Below are 18,999 nucleotides of genomic sequence, written 5' to 3'. Positions count from 1 at the left end.
CTAAGAATCACTGTTCAAGGCCAGCCCAGGCAGAAAGGTCTGTGAAACTCTTATCTCCAGTTAACTACCAGAAAACCGAAAGTGGTGCTGTGGGTCAAGTGGTAGAGTGCTAGCCTTGAGCTGAAGAGTTCAGGGATAGCACTCAGGCCCAGAGTTCAAGCCCCACTACCTGAAGAATTTTTAAAAAAGGAACTTCAGTGTAATTGGCTCAATGCCTATAATGCTTGCTACTCAGGGGCTAAGATCCAAGGATTGTAGTTCAAAGCCAGCCAAGGCAGAAAAGTCTGTAAGACCTTATCTCCAATTAACCACCAGAAATACTAGAAATAAAACTGTGGCTCAAGTGATAGAGTGCTATCTTTGAGCAAAAATTTTGATGGGTTAGATATCTCCTTGAAGCATCCCAAGAATAATGACATTGTGCTTTATTACCAAGCTAAGACATCTGCTAGCAGAATACAGCATACCAATTGAGCCAGGGTAAGCGGAGCGATCCTAAGCCTCACATCTTACAACTATTAGAATTTAATATAGCAGTTAGAAATGCTATAGAATATTAAGCACATAGCTTGCTTCTTCATAAAAACATTTTAGGAAGACTAGGGAAAGATAGCACTTTCATCATCACTTAGTAGTTTATATATTTCTTAAAAATATATAGGTAGGGCTGGGGATATAGCCTAGTGGCAAGAGTGCCTGCCTCGGATACACGAGGCCCTAGGTTCGATTCCCCAACACCACATATACAGAAAACGGCCAGAAGCGGCACTGTGGCTCAAGTGGCAGAGTGCTAGCCTTGAGCGGGAAGAAGCCAGGGACAGTGCTCAGGCCCTGAGTCCAAGGCCCAGGACTGGCCAAAAAAAAAAAAAAAAAATAAATAAATAAATATATATATATATATAACACCTGAATTTCACAGATTCACTTTTTTTACATTTAATTTTGTTGTCATGGTGATGTACAGAGGGGTTACAGTTACATATGTAAGAGAGTGAGTATATTTCTTGTCAAACTTGTTACCCTTCCAGAATTACTTTTTTTGCCAGTCCTTGAACGCAGGGCCTGTGTGCTGTCCCTGGCTTCTTTTTGCTCAAGGCTAGCACTCTCCCACTTGAGCCACAGCTCCACTTCTGGATTTTTTTCTATATATGTGGTGCTGAGGAATCAAACCCAGGGCTTCATGTATACGAAGCAAGCAGTTTACCACTAGGCCATATTCCCAGCCCCAGATTTACTTATAAGAGCTTTCTTTTGAAGGGCTACTTTTACTTTTCTATTTTATACCTTTGGACATATAAAAGCATCCTTCTATCTACACATGTCATTTATAGTTATGTATGTGAAAATTCTCATATATATGTGTGTATATATATATATATATACACATATATATATATATAACTGATCTTCGGGGTTAGGAACATGGCCTAGTGGTAAAGTACTTACCCTGTATACACAAAGCCCTGGGTTTGATTCCTAAGCACCACATATATAGAAAAAGCCAGAAGTGGCACTGTGGCTCAAGTGGTAGAGTGCTAGCCTTGAGCAAAAAGAAGCCAGGGACAGTGCTTAGGCCCTGAGTTTAAGACCCAGGACTGGCAAAAATAAAAAAAAAAATAAAAATAAAACTGATCTTCATTAATCCTTATTACATATATTTATTTACATATACTTAATATTGAGAATTTTTCAGCTTTAATATTATTCCCAACTGGACACCAGTGGCTGATACCTGTAATTCTAACTACTCAGGAATCTGAGATCTGAGGATCATGGTTCAAAGGTACCCCAGACAGGAATTTCCAATTAGCTACCAAATAGCAAGACATGGAGCTTTGGCTTAAAGTGGTAGGGTGGTAGCCTTGAGCTAAAGAAGCTCGGGGACAGCACCCAAGCCTAGGACTAACACAATAAAGAAAACAGAGTAATCCTGTTGAAGTTGTCTTAAATGACAAGAATTTAGACTTCTCTAAAATGTCCATAAGCAAATGCAGTTCCTGGGTTGGTTGATTCCACAGTGATGTTAGAACCTAACCCAATTCTCTACTACTTTCTTTCCCTTGGGATTTATGTCACAAGATGATTGATGTTTCTTTATAGGATTGTATCCAAAATGAGGATAGAAGAGGGCTTTTCACTATCTAGGTTAAAAAGTATCTACCAAAAGCTCTCTTAGACCTCTCAACATCTTGTTGACCAAAGGTGGACCTTATACTCACCTTTGTTCACTGTGAAAGGAGAATGAGTTGTTGTAACTGGCCTAATGTGAGCAACTTGGTTTTATCCCTTGGGTAGAACTAGCATATTACTTTCCCTAACCAAGATCCAAATAAAATTTTATTAGCATGGCCTCTAATGAGGAATAGGTGATATTATCAGCCTGTCTACAGTGATTTATCATGGGCAATTCATATCTATTTTTAACAACAAACTTACCTTGTATTTGAGATTTCTTATATATTCAGTGAGACTCATTCAAAATTATATTCTAGAAGCTGTTTCTCTAAGATGTATATTTTATTTTACTATTACATGTAATTGAAATTTAAAATTATTACTTTACAGCAACAAATGGTCATTCCGAATGTTTACGGCTATTAGTAGGAAATGCAGAACCACAGAATGCAGTAGATATTCAAGATGGAAATGGACAGTAAGTTTTAATAATGTTTACATAACTTCACAAGCTGGCTTCAAGTCTTTCCTCCTCAGCCTCTCTAGTGCTTGAAATCACAAGTGCATACCACTGTACCCATCTTTAAGTCACTTTTAAGATGTTTGATAATCTGCATACTTGGTGTCCCCTATTATAGTAATCCATCGTAGTATGTCACTGAGTAACATCAAGTACAAGTTTTTTTTTATTTAAATAAATATTACAAAAGGACATTTTTGGAAAGTAAGCTATCACATTGCTTTCTGTTTCTAGAGTACATTCTTTTAAATAGCATTAAACCTATTTCTGTTGTTGATAGGACACCTCTTATGCTATCTGTTCTAAATGGTCACACGGACTGTGTATACTCACTATTGAACAAAGGAGCAAATGTAGATGCCAAAGATAAATGGGGACGGACAGCATTGCATAGAGGGGTAAGCCAAAATAACTTATTACCTACAGCTGAACTGGACTATCTTATTTCATTAAATTTCTACCAGTAGTTTTTATTGAGTTTTTCTTTCCTAGTGTCTTGGCTTTTGAATAGTGATGTTGAATAGAACCAATACATAACTTAAGCCAGGAAACAGTAATATTGGTACAAAATCTTAGATCCCTAAAACCTCAAGTATGATTTTATCAATTTAACTTTTTTTCAGTATTGTTACTTTTATACATTTTTATCTTTTTCTTTTGAAATACGTTTAGTGAATTAGAAGTAACTCTTCTCATTTTCCATATTACTTGTATTTTGACACAGTTGCTGTGTCAGCTGAATTTTTAAACCACTTCCAATAAAAATTAAGCTGGGGCATATTATTCAGCATATTTATTTTTCTTCCAGGCAGTTACAGGCCATGAAGAATGTATAGATGCATTACTTCAACATGGTGCTAAATGCCTACTCCGGGATAGTAGGGGAAGGACACCTATACACCTGTCAGCTGCCTGTGGACACATTGGCGTTCTAGGAGCCCTTTTACAGTCAGCAGCATCTATGGATGCAAATCCAGCCATAGCAGACAATCATGGATATACAGCACTTCATTGGGCTTGCTATAATGGTTAAGTATACAGATAAAAATCTACACTGAGGCCCTATTATGTACCAACTAGTACAACAAACTATAACATTGTGATGATAAGGCTAGTGTATATATGGCAGACAAAATGTAAGATCAGTAGGAAGCCTACTGTATAATTATATCCTTTGTTATGCTAAAATGAAGACTCTAGTTATCAAGGGCATTTGAGATAAACCATTTTATTTTTTGAAGTTTTACTCAGACTTTCAGTATTTTGCATTTTCAGGAGCTTTTTATGCTTCCCCAATGTCTTTGAAATGGTATGCTTGTATTTTGGTTACATTCTTTTCGTTTCTTAATGCTCTTACATTAGAAATGACCAAAGTGGAAGAAACAATAAAATACTTTGCCTTGGAAACTGAAATGTATATATTCTGAGCATATCACAAGATGAGATCCTTCTCTCACAGGTTAACATGTGCTTTTGTTCTAAAGGAATTGGAACCCTAATAAGTACAACCTACTTATAGTTTATTAAAAGGCTCACTGTTGTGAGGCCTTTCACAATATAGGCTCATGAAACATCTTTTAGAGAGGCAGAATGCTATTTTGTAAGGTATAGATGTAAAAGTGGAATTAGGTTTATGTCACTAGAATAATTTGCATAGTGTGAAGCATGTTAAGATATTAATCTTTTTCTATGAAATCTGTAGGCTTAAATCATCTTAGAAAATACTCAGATAAATTGCCATGTACAGCGTAAGTATCAGTCCAGTCAGAGTTTCAGCTTTAGCATGCAAATGTGAAGTTTTAAAATATATTTCAAGGCTGGGGTGCCAGTGGCTCACACCTGTAATCCTAGCTACTCAGGAGGCTGCAATCTGAGGATCGTGGTTCAAAGCTAACCCATGCAGAAAAGTCCCCTTGAGACTCTTATCGCCAATTAAATCTCAAAAACAGAAGTGGGGCTATGTCTCAATGTGGTAGAGCCCTAACAAAAGCTCAGGGACAGTGCCTAGGCCCTGAGTTCAAGACTCATGAGACCCAAAAAAAAATGTACTTCAAGTTTTCTTATAGCATTGAGATTAAATTGTTAATGTGACAGCGCATCCACAAAGCTACATGTTCACAGCTGTAGTTGAAGCAGAACCTCTGTTCTGTAATCCTGTGCATTGTGATTCTTTCCCTGGGAGCCATTATGACAATGCTGTTTGAATAATATTGAAAAAGAGACATCTGAATCTTAGAAAATTGCAGTCTAATCAAACATTTATAAATATTTTCTTTTATGGTGTTTTGAATTTTCATACTAATTCTTAAAGTTTCACTGTTTGAACTCAGAGTCTTATGCTTGCTAGGCATGTGATCTTCCATACTCCAACCATTTGTTTTTGTTTGCCAGTCCTGGGGCTTGAACTCAGGGCCTGGGTACTATCCTTAACCTCTTCATGCCCAAGGTCTAGTGTTCTGCTACTTGGACCACAGCTTTTTTTTTTTTTTTTTTTGCCAGTCCTGGGCCTTGGATTCAAGGCCTGAGCACTGTCCCTGGCTTCTTTCTGCTCAAGGCTAGCACTCTGCCACTTGAGCCACAGCATCACTTCTGGCCGTTTTCTATATATGTGATGCTGAGGAATTGAACCCAGGGCTTCATGTATACGAGGCAAGCACTCTTGTCACTAGGCCATATTTCCAGCCCTGCCACAGCTTTTTTGAGTAGTTTATTGGAGATAAGAGTCTCATAGGGACTTTTCCACCAGAGCTGGCTGGCTTTGAACTATGATCCTCAGATCTCAGCCTCCTGAGTAGCTAAGATTACAGGCCACCAGTACTCCAGCCCAGGGCCAGCACCAAAGCAAAATTATCTTTTATTAGAACAAAAGAGTAGCCCTATGTAAAGAAAATACTCTATATTTAGCCACTGAAATTTGACTTATATAATATGACTTGTGACACCTTGGGAACATGAGAAAGACCCAAATTATCTAATAGAGTGGAAAAATATCCACAGACATGAATTTTGATTATGTAAAATGTCAGTGAGGCTAAGCATGGTGGCTCAGACCTGTAATCACAGAATTTAGGAAGCTGAAATAGGATTATGAGTCCAGTCCTACTAGGGCTACAGGGAGACTGTTGTTTAAAAAAAAAAAAAAAAAAAAGTCAGGAGCTGGGAATGTGGCTTAGTGGTACAGTGCTTGCCTAGCATGCATGATTCCTCAGTACCACATAAATAGAAAAAGCCAGAAGTGGCACTGTGGCTCAAGAGGTAGAGTGCTAACCTTGAGCAAAAAGAAGCCAGAGACAGTGCTCCGGTTTTGAGTCCCAAGCCCCAGGACTGACCTACCCCCCCCAAAAAAAAAAAAAATCAGTGCAATACAGTAATTTAAAGCAAAGCCTTTTATAATAACAATTAACCATTGGAGAAAAGACATTGCATAATAAGAAATTTCTTCTCAGGTAGAGCATTTTGTAAATATACTGTTCTGTCGTTTCAAGAATTACTCTCTTGGTCTATGTATGGAACACAGTTATTACTGTATAGCTGCTGACTTAGATTCTCTAGGTACATTTTGTGCAAGAGATAGAATTTTGTACAAACGACATGCCTAGTTATCACTTAGAAAGCAACAGCTATGTCTAATTTTCAGACGGTAGCAAAACTGCAGTGACTGAACTGAAGAGGAAGAAATTAAATAAGTACCATAAGAGACCATACAAACAGTCTAAAATTAACACAAAGCCAAAAGCCTACGTTATAATTTGGCATTCTACAGAATCATTTTTAGAAAATTGTAAATAGTTGCTTAATCATATCTAATTATATCATTGTTAACAGTATGAAAAAGATTTGTTAAAAACTAGCAATCACCTCAAATCTACAGTGAGAGAAATTAAATCAGAAACTCTGAAACTAAAGCTCTTTGGACATTGAGAATAGCATAGGTGCTCATAACACATGCCTGTAATTCTAGCTACTCAGGAGGCTGAGATCTGAGGATCACAGTTTGAAGCTAGCCCAGGCAGGAAGTTAGTGAGACACTTATATCTAGTTAACATACCAGAAAAGCCAGAAGTGGAGCTACGACTCAACTGGTGAAGTGCCAGCCTTGAGTTTAAACCCTCGGACTGGTATGCACACACAAACACACTGTCATGAAAAGCTATATACAATATATTAAGTAAAAAACAGATTTCAGAACAAAACATCCTAAGTGTGTGCATGCATTTCTAAAAACGACAAGAACAGTGGTTAGAACTTAGACTGAATCTTGAGTGGTAAGATAGAGCCATAGAAATTTGTATTTATTTCCTTTCAGATACTTCTGTATATTTGAGATTTTTGCAAATATTTTTCTTGGAATTGTTTTAATTAGCATACATTAGTTGCACAAGGACTTTATTGTACTTTTTCCATAGATGCCTACAATGTACACTTCAACTTTACTATCACTATTATCACTCTTATTAAAATAATTTCAGTGGATTTCATTGTTTTCATGTATTTATATAAAGTATTTCAACAATGTTTACCTTTATTGGATTTTAATATCTGGTTTTCCTTACCCATTTAGGTCATGAGACATGTGTAGAACTTCTTTTAGAACAGGAAGTTTTCCAGAAAATAGAAGGAAATGCTTTCAGTCCATTGCACTGTGCTGTGTAAGTAAAGCCAGATGAATGAATTTGCTTTGAGTATTTTAGGAAATACATCATTGCTGTGAAAGTGATTACCTTGTTACCTTACACAGGATAAATGACAATGAAGGTGCTGCTGAGATGTTAATTGATACGCTAGGTGCAAGCATCGTGAATGCCACAGATTCAAAAGGAAGGTAGGAATACAAGTATGGTGGATACAGTATTACTTTCAGGAGGAAATGAAGTTTTAGCTATTAATTTAGTATGACAATTTGCAAAGATCTTGTAATTGATTAAGAAGTGAATTATACTTTTGCAGGCATAAATGTTTATAAAGCGCTAATTTTTCTACATTATTGAAATCTTGAAATTTTGGCCTGAATATTTGTATGATTTTTAGTACAATCCTTTTCTTTTTGAAACTTTATTTATTATGGGTCATGGGACCTGAACTCTGGGCCTAAATGCTATCCCTGAGCTTTTTCACTCAAGGCTAGCATTCTACCACTTTGAGCCACAGCACCACCTTCTATTTTCTGGTGGCTGATGGAGATAAGAGTCTCATGAACTTTTCTGCCTGGCTGGTTTTAAACTATGATCCTCAGATCTCAGCTTCCTGAGTACCTAGGATTACAGGCATGAGCCACTGGCACCTGGCTTGAAGCTATTTTAAAATGTAAACATTGCCCCTCTATTTTTTACCCAAAGATTATATTGCTAATCCAGACAAAAAAATTCTAAATAGGAATAAAAATTAGAAAAGGAATCCGGCAGTTCCAACAGGTAATTGGAGTTCGGACTTAATTCTTAATTTTTCTTTAGTATGTTACTTTAGTAGTTTTGTGATTGTTTCTTACTTTATTTGGGCTATTTCTGTTTTAAAGCCTTTTATACGATCAAAAGTATGAATGTGTGTGGTAAGAATTAATTTCCTTGAACCTGTTTGTATTCAGGCTGTGCTTTTATAGTCTAATATGTAAATTACCATGTCATAAATTCAGGAATTTTTCCCCAGATGTATGTGCCACTCAAATGTAGTGATAAATTCTACCTTCTCTGTCACAGAACTTCACTCCATGCAGCTGCCTTCACAGACCATGTAGAGTGTTTACAGCTGTTGCTCAGCCATAATGCTCAAGTCAATTCTGTGGACTCCTCTGGGAAAACACCTCTCATGATGGCTGCAGAAAATGGACAAACAAATACAGTTGGTAAAGAAACCATTTAGAGGGCTGGGAATGTGACTTAGTGGTAGCGTGCTTGCCTAGCATGCATGAAGCCTTGGGTTTGATTCCTCAGTACCACATAAACAGAAAAAGCCGGAAGTGGTGCTGTGGCTCAAGTGGTAGAGTGCTAGCCTTGAGAAAAGGAAGCTAGGGTCAGTGCTCAGGCCCTGAGTTGAAGCCCCAGGACTGGCAAAAAAAAAAAAAAGAAACCATTTAGAGCCAACTGCTGTGTGTACTTGTAATCCCTGCTACTCAGGAAGCTGCAGCAAGAGAATCTTAAATTCAAGGCCACAACCCAAGCTGCAGCGTTATACTGCAGAAAGGTTGGAGGGGACAACTTAAGATTCTATTCTTCTAAGTGTATTTGTTGCTTGTACATACCTTAGGTCTCAAAACCTCTGGCTTTCACCATTTAATCTCAGCACTCCTAAAATGTAAAACCTTTGCCTGCTTGCGACCCACGTTGTTTAGGACTAAGGCATAGTTTTTTTTAATTTGCCCTTGCTGACTGAAGAGATTACGAAAGCACGGCATTCTACCTTAGTGGTTAAGAAATGGTTCCTAGAGTCAGATTCCCTGAATGTGAGTTCTATGTCCAGCTAAGTGACCTTTTACCTTTTTACATTTATAAAATGATAAAAAATAACAGCACGTATTTCATGGGTTTTTTTGTAGAAGTTAATTTAAATCTGGAATGCATAAAGGCTGAAATTTTGTAATAAGCAATCATAAAATAAATGCTAATTGTTTTTGCTAGTGTCTAGTTTATATAAGAATATGAAAGTCATGCAATTAAGTGACAATGTAGCATGTATATTATGTATTAAATCTTTTTCTTGCACTTTGCAAGAGGGCTATTTTTTGCTTTGTCTTCATTTCTCTGCAGTGAGTTATTGGTATCTAAGAAACATGTTCATAAACATAAGACTTGATGCACTTTTTCCTCCCAGAGATGCTGGTTAGCAGTGCTAGTGCTGATCTGACTTTACAAGATAACTGTAAAAACACCGCCCTCCATTTGGCTTGTGGCAAGGTATGTATACATTTTCATTGTTCAGGTCAACAAAGACATTAAAAGTTTTTCTATATCACTAAAATGAAAAGAGGAAAGGGGGAGGGGACTGGGAATATGGCCTAGTGGCAAGAGTGCTTGCCTCATATACATGAAACCCTGGGTCAATTCCCCAGCACCACATATATAGAAAATGGCCAGAAATTGTGCTTTGGCGCAAGTGGCAGAGTGCTAGCCTTGAGCAAAAAGAAGCCAGGGACAGTGTTCAGGCCTTGAATCCAAGGCCCAGGACTGGCAAAAAAAAAAAAAGAAAAGAAAAGAGGAAAGGGCCAAACCCTTCTTAGTAACATAGAGTTTCTTGAAAAAATAAATAGTGGCTTACTAAGTTTGTTTGTTTGTTTTGGTTTTGGGGGTTTTTTTTGCCAGTTGTGGGGCTTGAACTTAGGGCCTGAGCACTGTCCCTGGCTTCTTTTTGCTTAGGGCTAGTACTCTACCACTTGAGCCACAGCGCCACTTCCTGCCTTTTCTGTATATGTGGTGCTGAGGAATTGAACCCAGGGCTTCATGTATGCTAGGCAAGCACTCTACCACTAGGCTATATTCCCAGACCTCTTATTAAGTTTTAAAACACAAAGCCAAGCACACTTGTCTTTCTTTAACTGTGGACTTTTGTTGTCTTCTCCATTACTTTCATTTCTAATATGTTTAGGCATATATTTATGACAGCAGCTGGAAAATTTGTGGGATAGTGTTGTTTATATATTTGTATGTAAAAAGATTTGGAAATTATTGGGCTTATAAATTAATTTTTAATGGTGGCCAAGTTTTAAGACAGTTATTTGCCACAATTTTAGGGTCATGAAACTAGTGCCTTGTTAATACTGGAAAAGATTACAGATAGAAACCTCATCAATGCAACCAATGCAGCCTTGCAAACGTGAGTATTTTCACTATCTAGTGTAACCTTTTCATCTTTAATATTATTTTTAGGTGTATTTTTAAAAAAATATTTCACTAATGGGATAGGTCTCAGACACAGAAGCAATTTTAAAAGTACAGACAATCGCCAAGTGTGGTAGCACATACATGTGGTCTCAGCACCACAGAGGCTGAGGAAGGAGGATTGTAAGTTCAAAGCCAGCTTGAGCTATGTAGTGAGACCCTGTCTGGCATGGGGTGTGGGGAGCTAGGTGGTGGCTCATGTGTAATTCTAGCTACTCAGGAGGCTGAGATTTGAGGATCATTTTTAAAGCCATGAGACTCTTATCTCTAATTGCCACCACAAAGCTGGAAGGGGAGTAGTGGCTCAAGTGCTAGAGTGCTAGCCTTCAGCCGAAAAGCTCAGAGACAGTGCCCAGGCCTTCAAGTCAAGCCCCAGGACAGGCACACACAATTTTTTTTTTTTTTTACTAAGAAAGCTCATTTCTGAAATCACTGTAATTGAAAACCCTTACTAAAAATTAAATTAAAAAAGAAAAAGAATATCTTTGGAGTTTCTTTTGTGCAGGTACTACTGGGGCTTGAAGTCAGGGCATCAATCTCCTCACTAGGCTTTTTTACTCTCTGCTCGCTAGTATTTGAGCCACACTTCCACTTCTAGATTTTTACTGGTTAACTGGAATTCGAGTCTCTCAAACGTGTATGCCTAGACTGCCTTCCAATCATCTCAGCTTCCTGAGTAGCTAGAATTATTTTTGAACTGAAACTTTATTACTGATATTTTTTCTCAGTGCGTTTACTCACATAATTTTCTGAAAGAGTGTAGTACTGTTTATTTTATGAAATTCAGCTGTGAAAATGCTATTTGACACTACAGTAAAAGGTAAGAAGCCTTGTATGTCTGTAAACTGAAAATGTTTTAGAAATTTACAAAATTGCTTAATAATATGAGTAGGAAGCTTCTGGGTTGACTGACAAAGATCTTAGATCCATGTCTCCCATTGATCCTCCTATTTCCCAATTTCCAGTTACTATTCCACTTTGAAACTTTATTACGAAAAAGCTTTAGATGACTGACTAGAATTCTGGGACTAGTCACATCCCATAAGAGTTATAAAATTAGTTATAGAGCCTGTAGTATATTTTCAAAGGCTATAAGAATTTGTACTATTCTAATTTACAGTTTTTATTATTGTCAACCTCACTTTTAAAACGAGAATACATTTTGTTTGGTTAAATCTCTTTAAACGTAAATCTTAGAACAAAAACAGTGAGTGAGTTTTTGGCAGTGGAACCTGCTAGTGGTTCCCATAGCAAAATTTACTTGTATGCCTTCAGGCCCCACATAATACATAGATTCTGTTGTTCCCACTCCACCTTCATGGGTGTCTCAGGGTTGAATGAGTCTTCATAACTTGGCCAAGATGTGCTTTGACATCCAAGTGTGTCCCTGTGTACAGGTACTGTGCATACATGCATATATACAATTTTCTCCCCTCAGACCTCTGCATGTTGCTGCCCGAAATGGGCTAACAATGGTGGTACAAGAACTTTTGGGGAAAGGAGCAAGTGTACTTGCAGTAGATGAAAATGGTAAGTAGATATGGATTCTCTTCCCTTAATCTGTATCTTACTTAGAAGCCTTTATATTTTTGGATGAAGGTCCATATTTGCAGTAAAATAAACGTGGGCAAAGAGGAGGACTAAAGTTAATATTGAGTAGAATGCTGTGGAACAGGAATAGAATGAGAACAATCTAGTAGATTAATGCCTGAATTCTCCTGTCATGCGCAAATCAGAGTTAGTGTTTACCACCATTCATTGTCTAGCCTGAGTTTATCAGTTCCTTACTTGTGTATTCTTCTGCAAACCTTGTCCTTCCATTCGTGGACTAGATGTTGGCCCCTGTTTGTCTCCTAGAGAATATCACTTTACCAGTTCTTTTGTGTCCTGTAGTGACATCCTTTTATTCATTTTCTAGGTTATTTTCTCTTCTCTTCTCTTCTCTTCTCTTCTCTTCTCTTCTCTTCTCTTCTCTTCTCTTCTCTTCTCTTCTCTTCTCTCTCCTCTCCCTCTCCCTCTCCCTCTCCTCCTTCTCCCTTTCCCTCTCCCTCTCCTCTCCTCTCTCTCTCGTGTGTGTGTGTGTGTGTGTGTGTGTGTGTGTGTGTGTGTGTGTGTGTGTGTGTGTTGTGCTGGGCACCGTGCAAGTACCCCCACTTCTCCCAATATATAAATATTAATTCTGTCACCTTAAAAATCTTTTTAATTTCAGTATTGGTACTAGCTGCTGCCTAGTTCTGCATTCCTTCTTGTACCAAGACTGTTCATGAATTAGCTTTCTTCAGTTAGATATTTGTCCCACCATACTGCAGAACTTACCAAGATCACTGTAGTTTTCTAAAATCTTTCATAGTTCTTAGTTCTCATTTCACTTATTAGGGCACCATTTGGCAAACATTTTTACCTGTTTTCTGGCAGAAAACTTTTCTTTAGTTGACTTTCAGGACCCACATGCTTTCTTGTGTTCACACACACACACATACACACCACCCCCTCTGTTACTACTTTTTTACATGGCACCCTCCCTCTTCCTAATTTGTCACTATTGGAGGACTCCAGTATTTAGCCTTGGATCTTTTTTGTTTTCCCTGTCTACAATGCCTCTAGGTGATTGGATCATAGTCTTTGGTTCTAAAAAGTACTCGTGTGCTGAGAATTCCCAAATTTATATTGCCAGCCCAGATCTCTCATGAATGAATGTCTTAATAAACCTCTCAGACTGCCTATTCGAGATTTAAACTGTCAGTTCTTTTTCCCTTCCCCTACCAAATCTGTTCTTCCCACAACCATCTTGATCTCAGTTGAATACTTGTTACTCAGGCAAGTATTGGCTCCTACCTTGAAAGTATATCCATACTGCCAAATTCTTTCTCCACCACCACTACCTCAGTGTATCCTTTGAAAACATGAGAATAGCTGTTGATCAATAAAGCAGGAGGCAGGGAAAAAGAAAGCAATAGAAAGGATTATTCTGATTACAATACTAATATATGCACATCTAAAATACCATGTTGAAGCCTCTCCACACAGTTAATACACACTTGAAAAAAATAAATGACAGGAAAGTGAAAACAGGCTATGTGGGGGCCCCATGGGTATTGATAGGAAGTGGAGGATAAATGGAGAGGGTGAACGAGGATGAATATCATCAAAGTAGTTTGAAAATAGAGTAAAATTATTTTAGAAGTAGAGAGGAGGAAGGGAAAATGATAGAGAATTTATCTGGATTATATTATATGCAGGGACACACACACCCTTTTACAACTAATGTATGGGAAAAACAGGGAGGGAGGAGGAAGGGAGGGAAGGAGAAAGCTGAAAATATATTGCTCTTGAATTTCTGTTGATACATAGCTCTCTTATAACAATCCTCAGAGCCCTCCACCTAGTTATCTTTCTGATCTCATTTCCTACTCTTCTCTGTGTTGAATTCATTCTGTCACCTTCTCTCTGTCACAGGTTTGTACTTGCATTGTGATCTTTATTTCTGGCTGTTTCCTCAGCCCAGAACATGCTGCCCTCCAAACATTCTTTGACTAAATCCTTCACTTGTTTTAAGTCTTAGTTAAAATTCCATCTTCTAAATGAAGCCTAATTTGACTATTTGTATTATAACTTGCTACATGTTCTTATTAGCACACTCTGTCCTTATTAACATCTCCATTTTTAATAGAGCTTATCTTCTAATATATGATTTACTTTATACTGATGGGCTTTTTTTCTCTTTCTGAATAAATAAAAGCTTATTAGAACAGGGAATCTTAAATGTTAGAAGAGAGCCTGCAGACAGTAGGAGCTCAGTGGAGTTTGTTGCATTACCAGTTATACCAAGTACTGTTCTGAGGACACATTGTGAAATGAAACAAGTCTAGTTCTTTAAATAGAAAAATGATTGTAAACAGGCTGCTACAGTGCACATTCTTAGAAACCACTTTTTCCCTTTGACCTTGGACAAAAATAGCCCTTTTTTTTTTTTTTTGGTTGTGGGCTTAAACTCAGGGCCTGGGTGCTATCCCTGAGCCTCTTTGTGTTCCAAGTTTCTGCTCTACCACTTGAGCCACTGAGCCACTTCTGGATTTTGAATGGTTAATTGGAGATAAGACACGGGGACTTTTCTGCCCAAGCTGGCTTTGAACCATGATCCTCAGCTCTCAGCCTCCTGTGTAGCTAGGATTACAGGCATGAGCCACTGGCGCCCAGCGCGAAAATGGCAATTTTTTTTCTGAAAAAATCTGATTTATTTTCTGAATCAAAAAAGTCTATCAGAGTTCATGGGGGCTGGGAATATGGCCTAGTGGCAAGAGTGCTTGCCTCCTGCACATGAAGCTCTCAGTTCGATTCCCCAGCACCACATATATGAAAAACGGCCAGAAGGGGCACTGTGGTTTAGGTGGCAGAGTGCTAGCCTTGAGCAAAAAGAAGCCAGGGACAGTGCTCAGGCCCTGAGTCCAAGGCCCAGGACTGGCAAAAAAAAAAAAAAAGTCTATCAGAGTTAAATTTCAAATGTTTAGCTTTCCATTGATCTTTCTAGACACATACAATGCTCAGAACTGTGCAGTTAGCATTCAATACCACATTTTCTAAGAACTCCTGTACAGCATTGGTGATTCTAATTTAAATCAAAGAATTTAATCATGGAAAATCTAAGCAACAATGGGTTAACAATGGTTAAATGGTTAAAAACCAGATCACTTTTAAAACAGAACTTCTTTTTTTAACTTCTGAGTGACTCCTGACTGACAAATCCAACTGAACATAGTAACCTCCTAAATCCCAAATGCATCATTTCACCTTAGAATGGGAAAACTATACAAATGGAATTTCTAAATTATTACAAATATAAATATACCATTGTAATGTCAAAAAATTCTACATTCAAGGTACAAATAATGTTTCCATTAAGAGTCCATCTCATTCTTTGTTGTTTTCTACCCTCATATTTTAAAATGATGACCAGATGCCAAGAGTCATTTCAATTATCTGCACTGAACAGTCAAGTAGGTACTAGTTGGTCTACATACAGTATGTGTCCTTTAAGAAGCCTAGGACTCTAAAGGTGTTGGGGCGGGGGTATTCATGACATCATAATTTAGGAATATTTTAGAATTCCAAAGTTCCTGAGTCTTGTATCCATAAATCTAGTAGACATTATTCATGGGCTATTCATGTGTACTGAAGCATGTCCAGCATGCGCACAAACTTTATTTGTTCAGATTGAGGTAAAACAGACAAAACCACTTAACAGAAGCTACATACTTTAACCTTTTGCTGCCGATATAATGTGCACTTATTTTTAAGTTATCTCTAAAAGGAAACTCTGAAAATGGCAATATTCTAAAGGAGAAAATTTAGGTTTTCTGAATCAATTAGGTAGCATACCATGAATGAAAATATACAGAAGGGGAAATAGCCAAATGCTTCATAGTTACAATGTGTAAACTTATTGTATCATCCCATGAAAAAATACTACAAAACAACGAAAATGACCTGATTATAGTTAGATGGAACAATATTAAGTCTCACATAATGTTAAGCAAAAGAATCCTAACTATATTATTTCATTTAGGCTAAAAAAACCTACCCTGTACTGTTTATGACCATATATAGCAAAGAAATGTTTAATGCATGGTAGTGACCACTGTGGAAAGAGGCAAAGATTATGACTAGGTAGGGAATATGTGATGTTTCTGTGCTGGTAATGTTGTATTTCTTGACCTAGCTGATGGCCATATAAATCTTTGTTTGGTAATAATCTGCTATTTAGAAAATAAATGTGGATTTTCAAATATATGCATGCATAGTAGTAGGCAAAACACTAGATTTGCAACAATAAGTGAAGCTATAGACAAAGTGGTTAAGATATATACTGATATTAATACCTGTGGCTTAAAACAGTTCTCTATGGAATAATTGAAACTTGGACACACCATGTGTTCTTACCATCTTCTCTGCTACATCTTCCTCAAAATTGGGTGGGTCTTGGACCAGTCAGAATGCCACTGTTTTCCTCCTCAGCTTGCTATATTACTACTTGCTCTTTTGTATTGTAGGGCCTCATGACTTTTGCTAGAAAAGGAAATTGTAGGAAAGAAACATTTATCTTATAGTAGCAGGTTTTAAAGTTCACTTTTTCACTTTTTCTTCAGTAAAAAGAAATAAGTGTCATCTAATATATAGAGTGACAAGTATCATTCAGCATACATCTCTAGTACATGATTAGTGCTTCATTCATGAATCTTTTTGGGATTTTTTGTTGTTGTTGTTGTTATTGTTGTTTTGGTTTGCTGTGAGGTTTGAACTCAGGGCCTGGGCACTGTCCCTTGGTCTCTTTTGTGCTCAAGGCTAGCTCTACCATTTGAGCCACAGCACCACTTCTGGTTTTTGAGTGGTTAATTGGAGATGAGTCTCATGGGGACATCTCACCCCAGGCTGTCTTCAAACCACGATCCTCATATCTCTCAGCCTTCTGAGTAGGTATGCTTACAGGTCACTGGCACCTGGCTCATGAATCTTTATAGTTGCTCTGTTTAGACAGTAAGGTTGTCTTCTATCCTAGATTTGTATTGCTTTTTTCATTTTCTATTTAATGGAAAGTTTGGAATCATTCTGCTTAATTTATGATTAAAGCCAAAGAGATTTACCTCTTTCTATTTAGTGAAGTCTCAGGATGTTAATTTTAAATTTTTATCTTCTAGGCTATACCCCAGCTTTGGCATGTGCTCCTAATAAGGATGTCGCTGATTGCTTGGCTCTCATTTTGGCCACCATGATGCCTGTCTCATCAAGTAGCCCTTTGTCATCCCTGACATTCAATGCCATTAACCGTTATACCAACACCTCAAAAACAGTGAGCTTTGAAGCCTTGCCTATCATGAGGAATGAACCCAGTTCCTATTGTAGTTTCAACAATATTGCTGGGGAACAGGAATACTTATATACCGATGTGGACGAACTCAATGACTCTGATTCTGAGACCTACTGAGAGAGGCTGAGCCAAAGGTCTAAAGAAGTTTTGACACTAAAGCTTCAAACTGTGCTTTTTCAGGAAAAAAAAAAAGCACTTTCTTATTAAAGATACAGATTGCATCTAAGAAGAAAGCCGTTCCCACAGTGAAAGAGTGTAACAAATTGGATGCCCTTAGGAAGAAGAATTCTAAAGGCAAGTTTTGCAAAAGGAACCTCTAGAATCTTGGTACTGACTTGACAAGAGGAAAACACATTGATGTCAAAGTGCTTTATGGAATTGATTTGGCTTACAGTGCCAAAAATAATTTGGACACTGTGCTCCCTAACCCACTTAGACAGTAACACTACTGTAAGAGAAGAAGACACTAGATTTAAATTTTATCAATAAAATTGCAACTAATTTTAAAGGCAATAAAAGTTTGGTACAGTAAACATAATGGCACATCAAATTGCCAAAGGACCAAATGACTTAAAGATTTTTATAATAGAAGGCCATTTTGTGGAAACTGGAGTAGGTGAAATGAGACATTATCTAAACCAAACTTCACTATTTCTGCAAAGGAATCTGAGATTTGATTTAAATACTGATTTTTATAAACAAAACATCTGAAAGCCTTCCAATACTGTATTAAACCATGAGAGAAAGCAGGTGTATTTTTACATTTTTTCTTTTACATAAAAATTTTAAAGTTCCAATTTTTATAATAGAATTGAAAACCAGCTGACTGGCACAGTATGGGTGAAAATACTTATAACAAAGAAACGAGATAGATTGAGATCAGGCTCTTGCCCACATTTGAATGGTTTGGATTTAAAATTGAACTATTTTTTTTTATGAAGGTAAAGGATTTTTAATACACATAAATTCGTGAAATCAAAAACTCAGTTATCTCACTCTATTGCAACTAAGTGGTCCTGGGGAGTGGAATTTCCGGCCTCACTACTTCAGATGGTACACCCATGTTATTACTCAGTTACTTTGTGCCTCCATACTAGGTTGGGGGATTTTTGTCGTCACTTACTTTAATTTTTGAGTTTTGAAAAAGAAGTATCAAAAATTTCTTATTATTTCTAAGTTAAACATCTTCAAGTCTCTTGGAAGGCATTTCTGTGTTAAATGAGATTGAAACAGCTTTAGGTCTTACTCAGATTTTGAGTAGCATATTTGGAACAGGTCACTATTTGGAAAGAGAAGCAATTGCCTGCCAAATTGAAGACTACTTTTTAAGTAATAAAAGAGAAACGGCTGACATATAAACTTTTAAATAACACTTCATGTGGTTCTGTTTTTTATTGTAATGGTCACTCCCAGTAAAAATGATTTCACTTACATAGGCAGTCTTACAGGTCTGGCTAAAGTTCCATCAAAATGAAACTCAATTTTATTTTATCCTTTTTGTATTGTGAAACTGGAAACTTGATGACATTGTAAATTATCAGCTGGTTTTTTCTGAATATAAAGTGTGAAAACAC

At 37.3% G+C, this 18,999-nt stretch overlaps 1 protein-coding gene across 5 annotated transcripts in view; it reads left to right on the top strand.

Annotated features, from left to right (window-relative positions):
• The window catches only part of Ankrd28 (ankyrin repeat domain 28), a 143,523-nt gene extending 124,959 nt beyond the window's left edge, over positions 1 to 18,564 (top strand). For 3 of the 5 annotated variants that reach the window (XM_048355909.1, XM_048355911.1, XM_048355910.1), the window contains 10 exons: positions 2,566 to 2,653; positions 2,976 to 3,093; positions 3,504 to 3,723; positions 7,257 to 7,344; positions 7,434 to 7,517; positions 8,389 to 8,534; positions 9,500 to 9,582; positions 10,416 to 10,498; positions 12,002 to 12,093; positions 17,256 to 18,564. In XM_048355909.1, coding sequence (XP_048211866.1) covers positions 2,566 to 2,653; positions 2,976 to 3,093; positions 3,504 to 3,723; positions 7,257 to 7,344; positions 7,434 to 7,517; positions 8,389 to 8,534; positions 9,500 to 9,582; positions 10,416 to 10,498; positions 12,002 to 12,093; positions 17,256 to 17,542 — 1,289 coding nt within the window. In that variant the 3' untranslated portion in view covers positions 17,543 to 18,564. Of the gene's footprint in view, positions 1 to 2,565; positions 2,654 to 2,975; positions 3,094 to 3,503; positions 3,724 to 7,256; positions 7,345 to 7,433; positions 7,518 to 8,388; positions 8,535 to 9,499; positions 9,656 to 9,883; positions 10,021 to 10,415; positions 10,499 to 12,001; positions 12,094 to 17,255 lie in introns of those variants that run through there. The other 2 variants (XM_048355912.1, XM_048355913.1) reach the window with 2 other exon arrangements.
• Positions 18,565 to 18,999: the final 435 nt, after the last annotated feature.

This window comes from Perognathus longimembris, chromosome 10 (assembly GCF_023159225.1).
Source record: "Perognathus longimembris pacificus isolate PPM17 chromosome 10, ASM2315922v1, whole genome shotgun sequence".
NCBI classification, from domain to species: Eukaryota; Metazoa; Chordata; class Mammalia; order Rodentia; family Heteromyidae; genus Perognathus; species Perognathus longimembris.
Note: the sequence above shows the minus strand (reverse complement) of the source record. Positions and strands in the feature narration are given on the sequence as shown.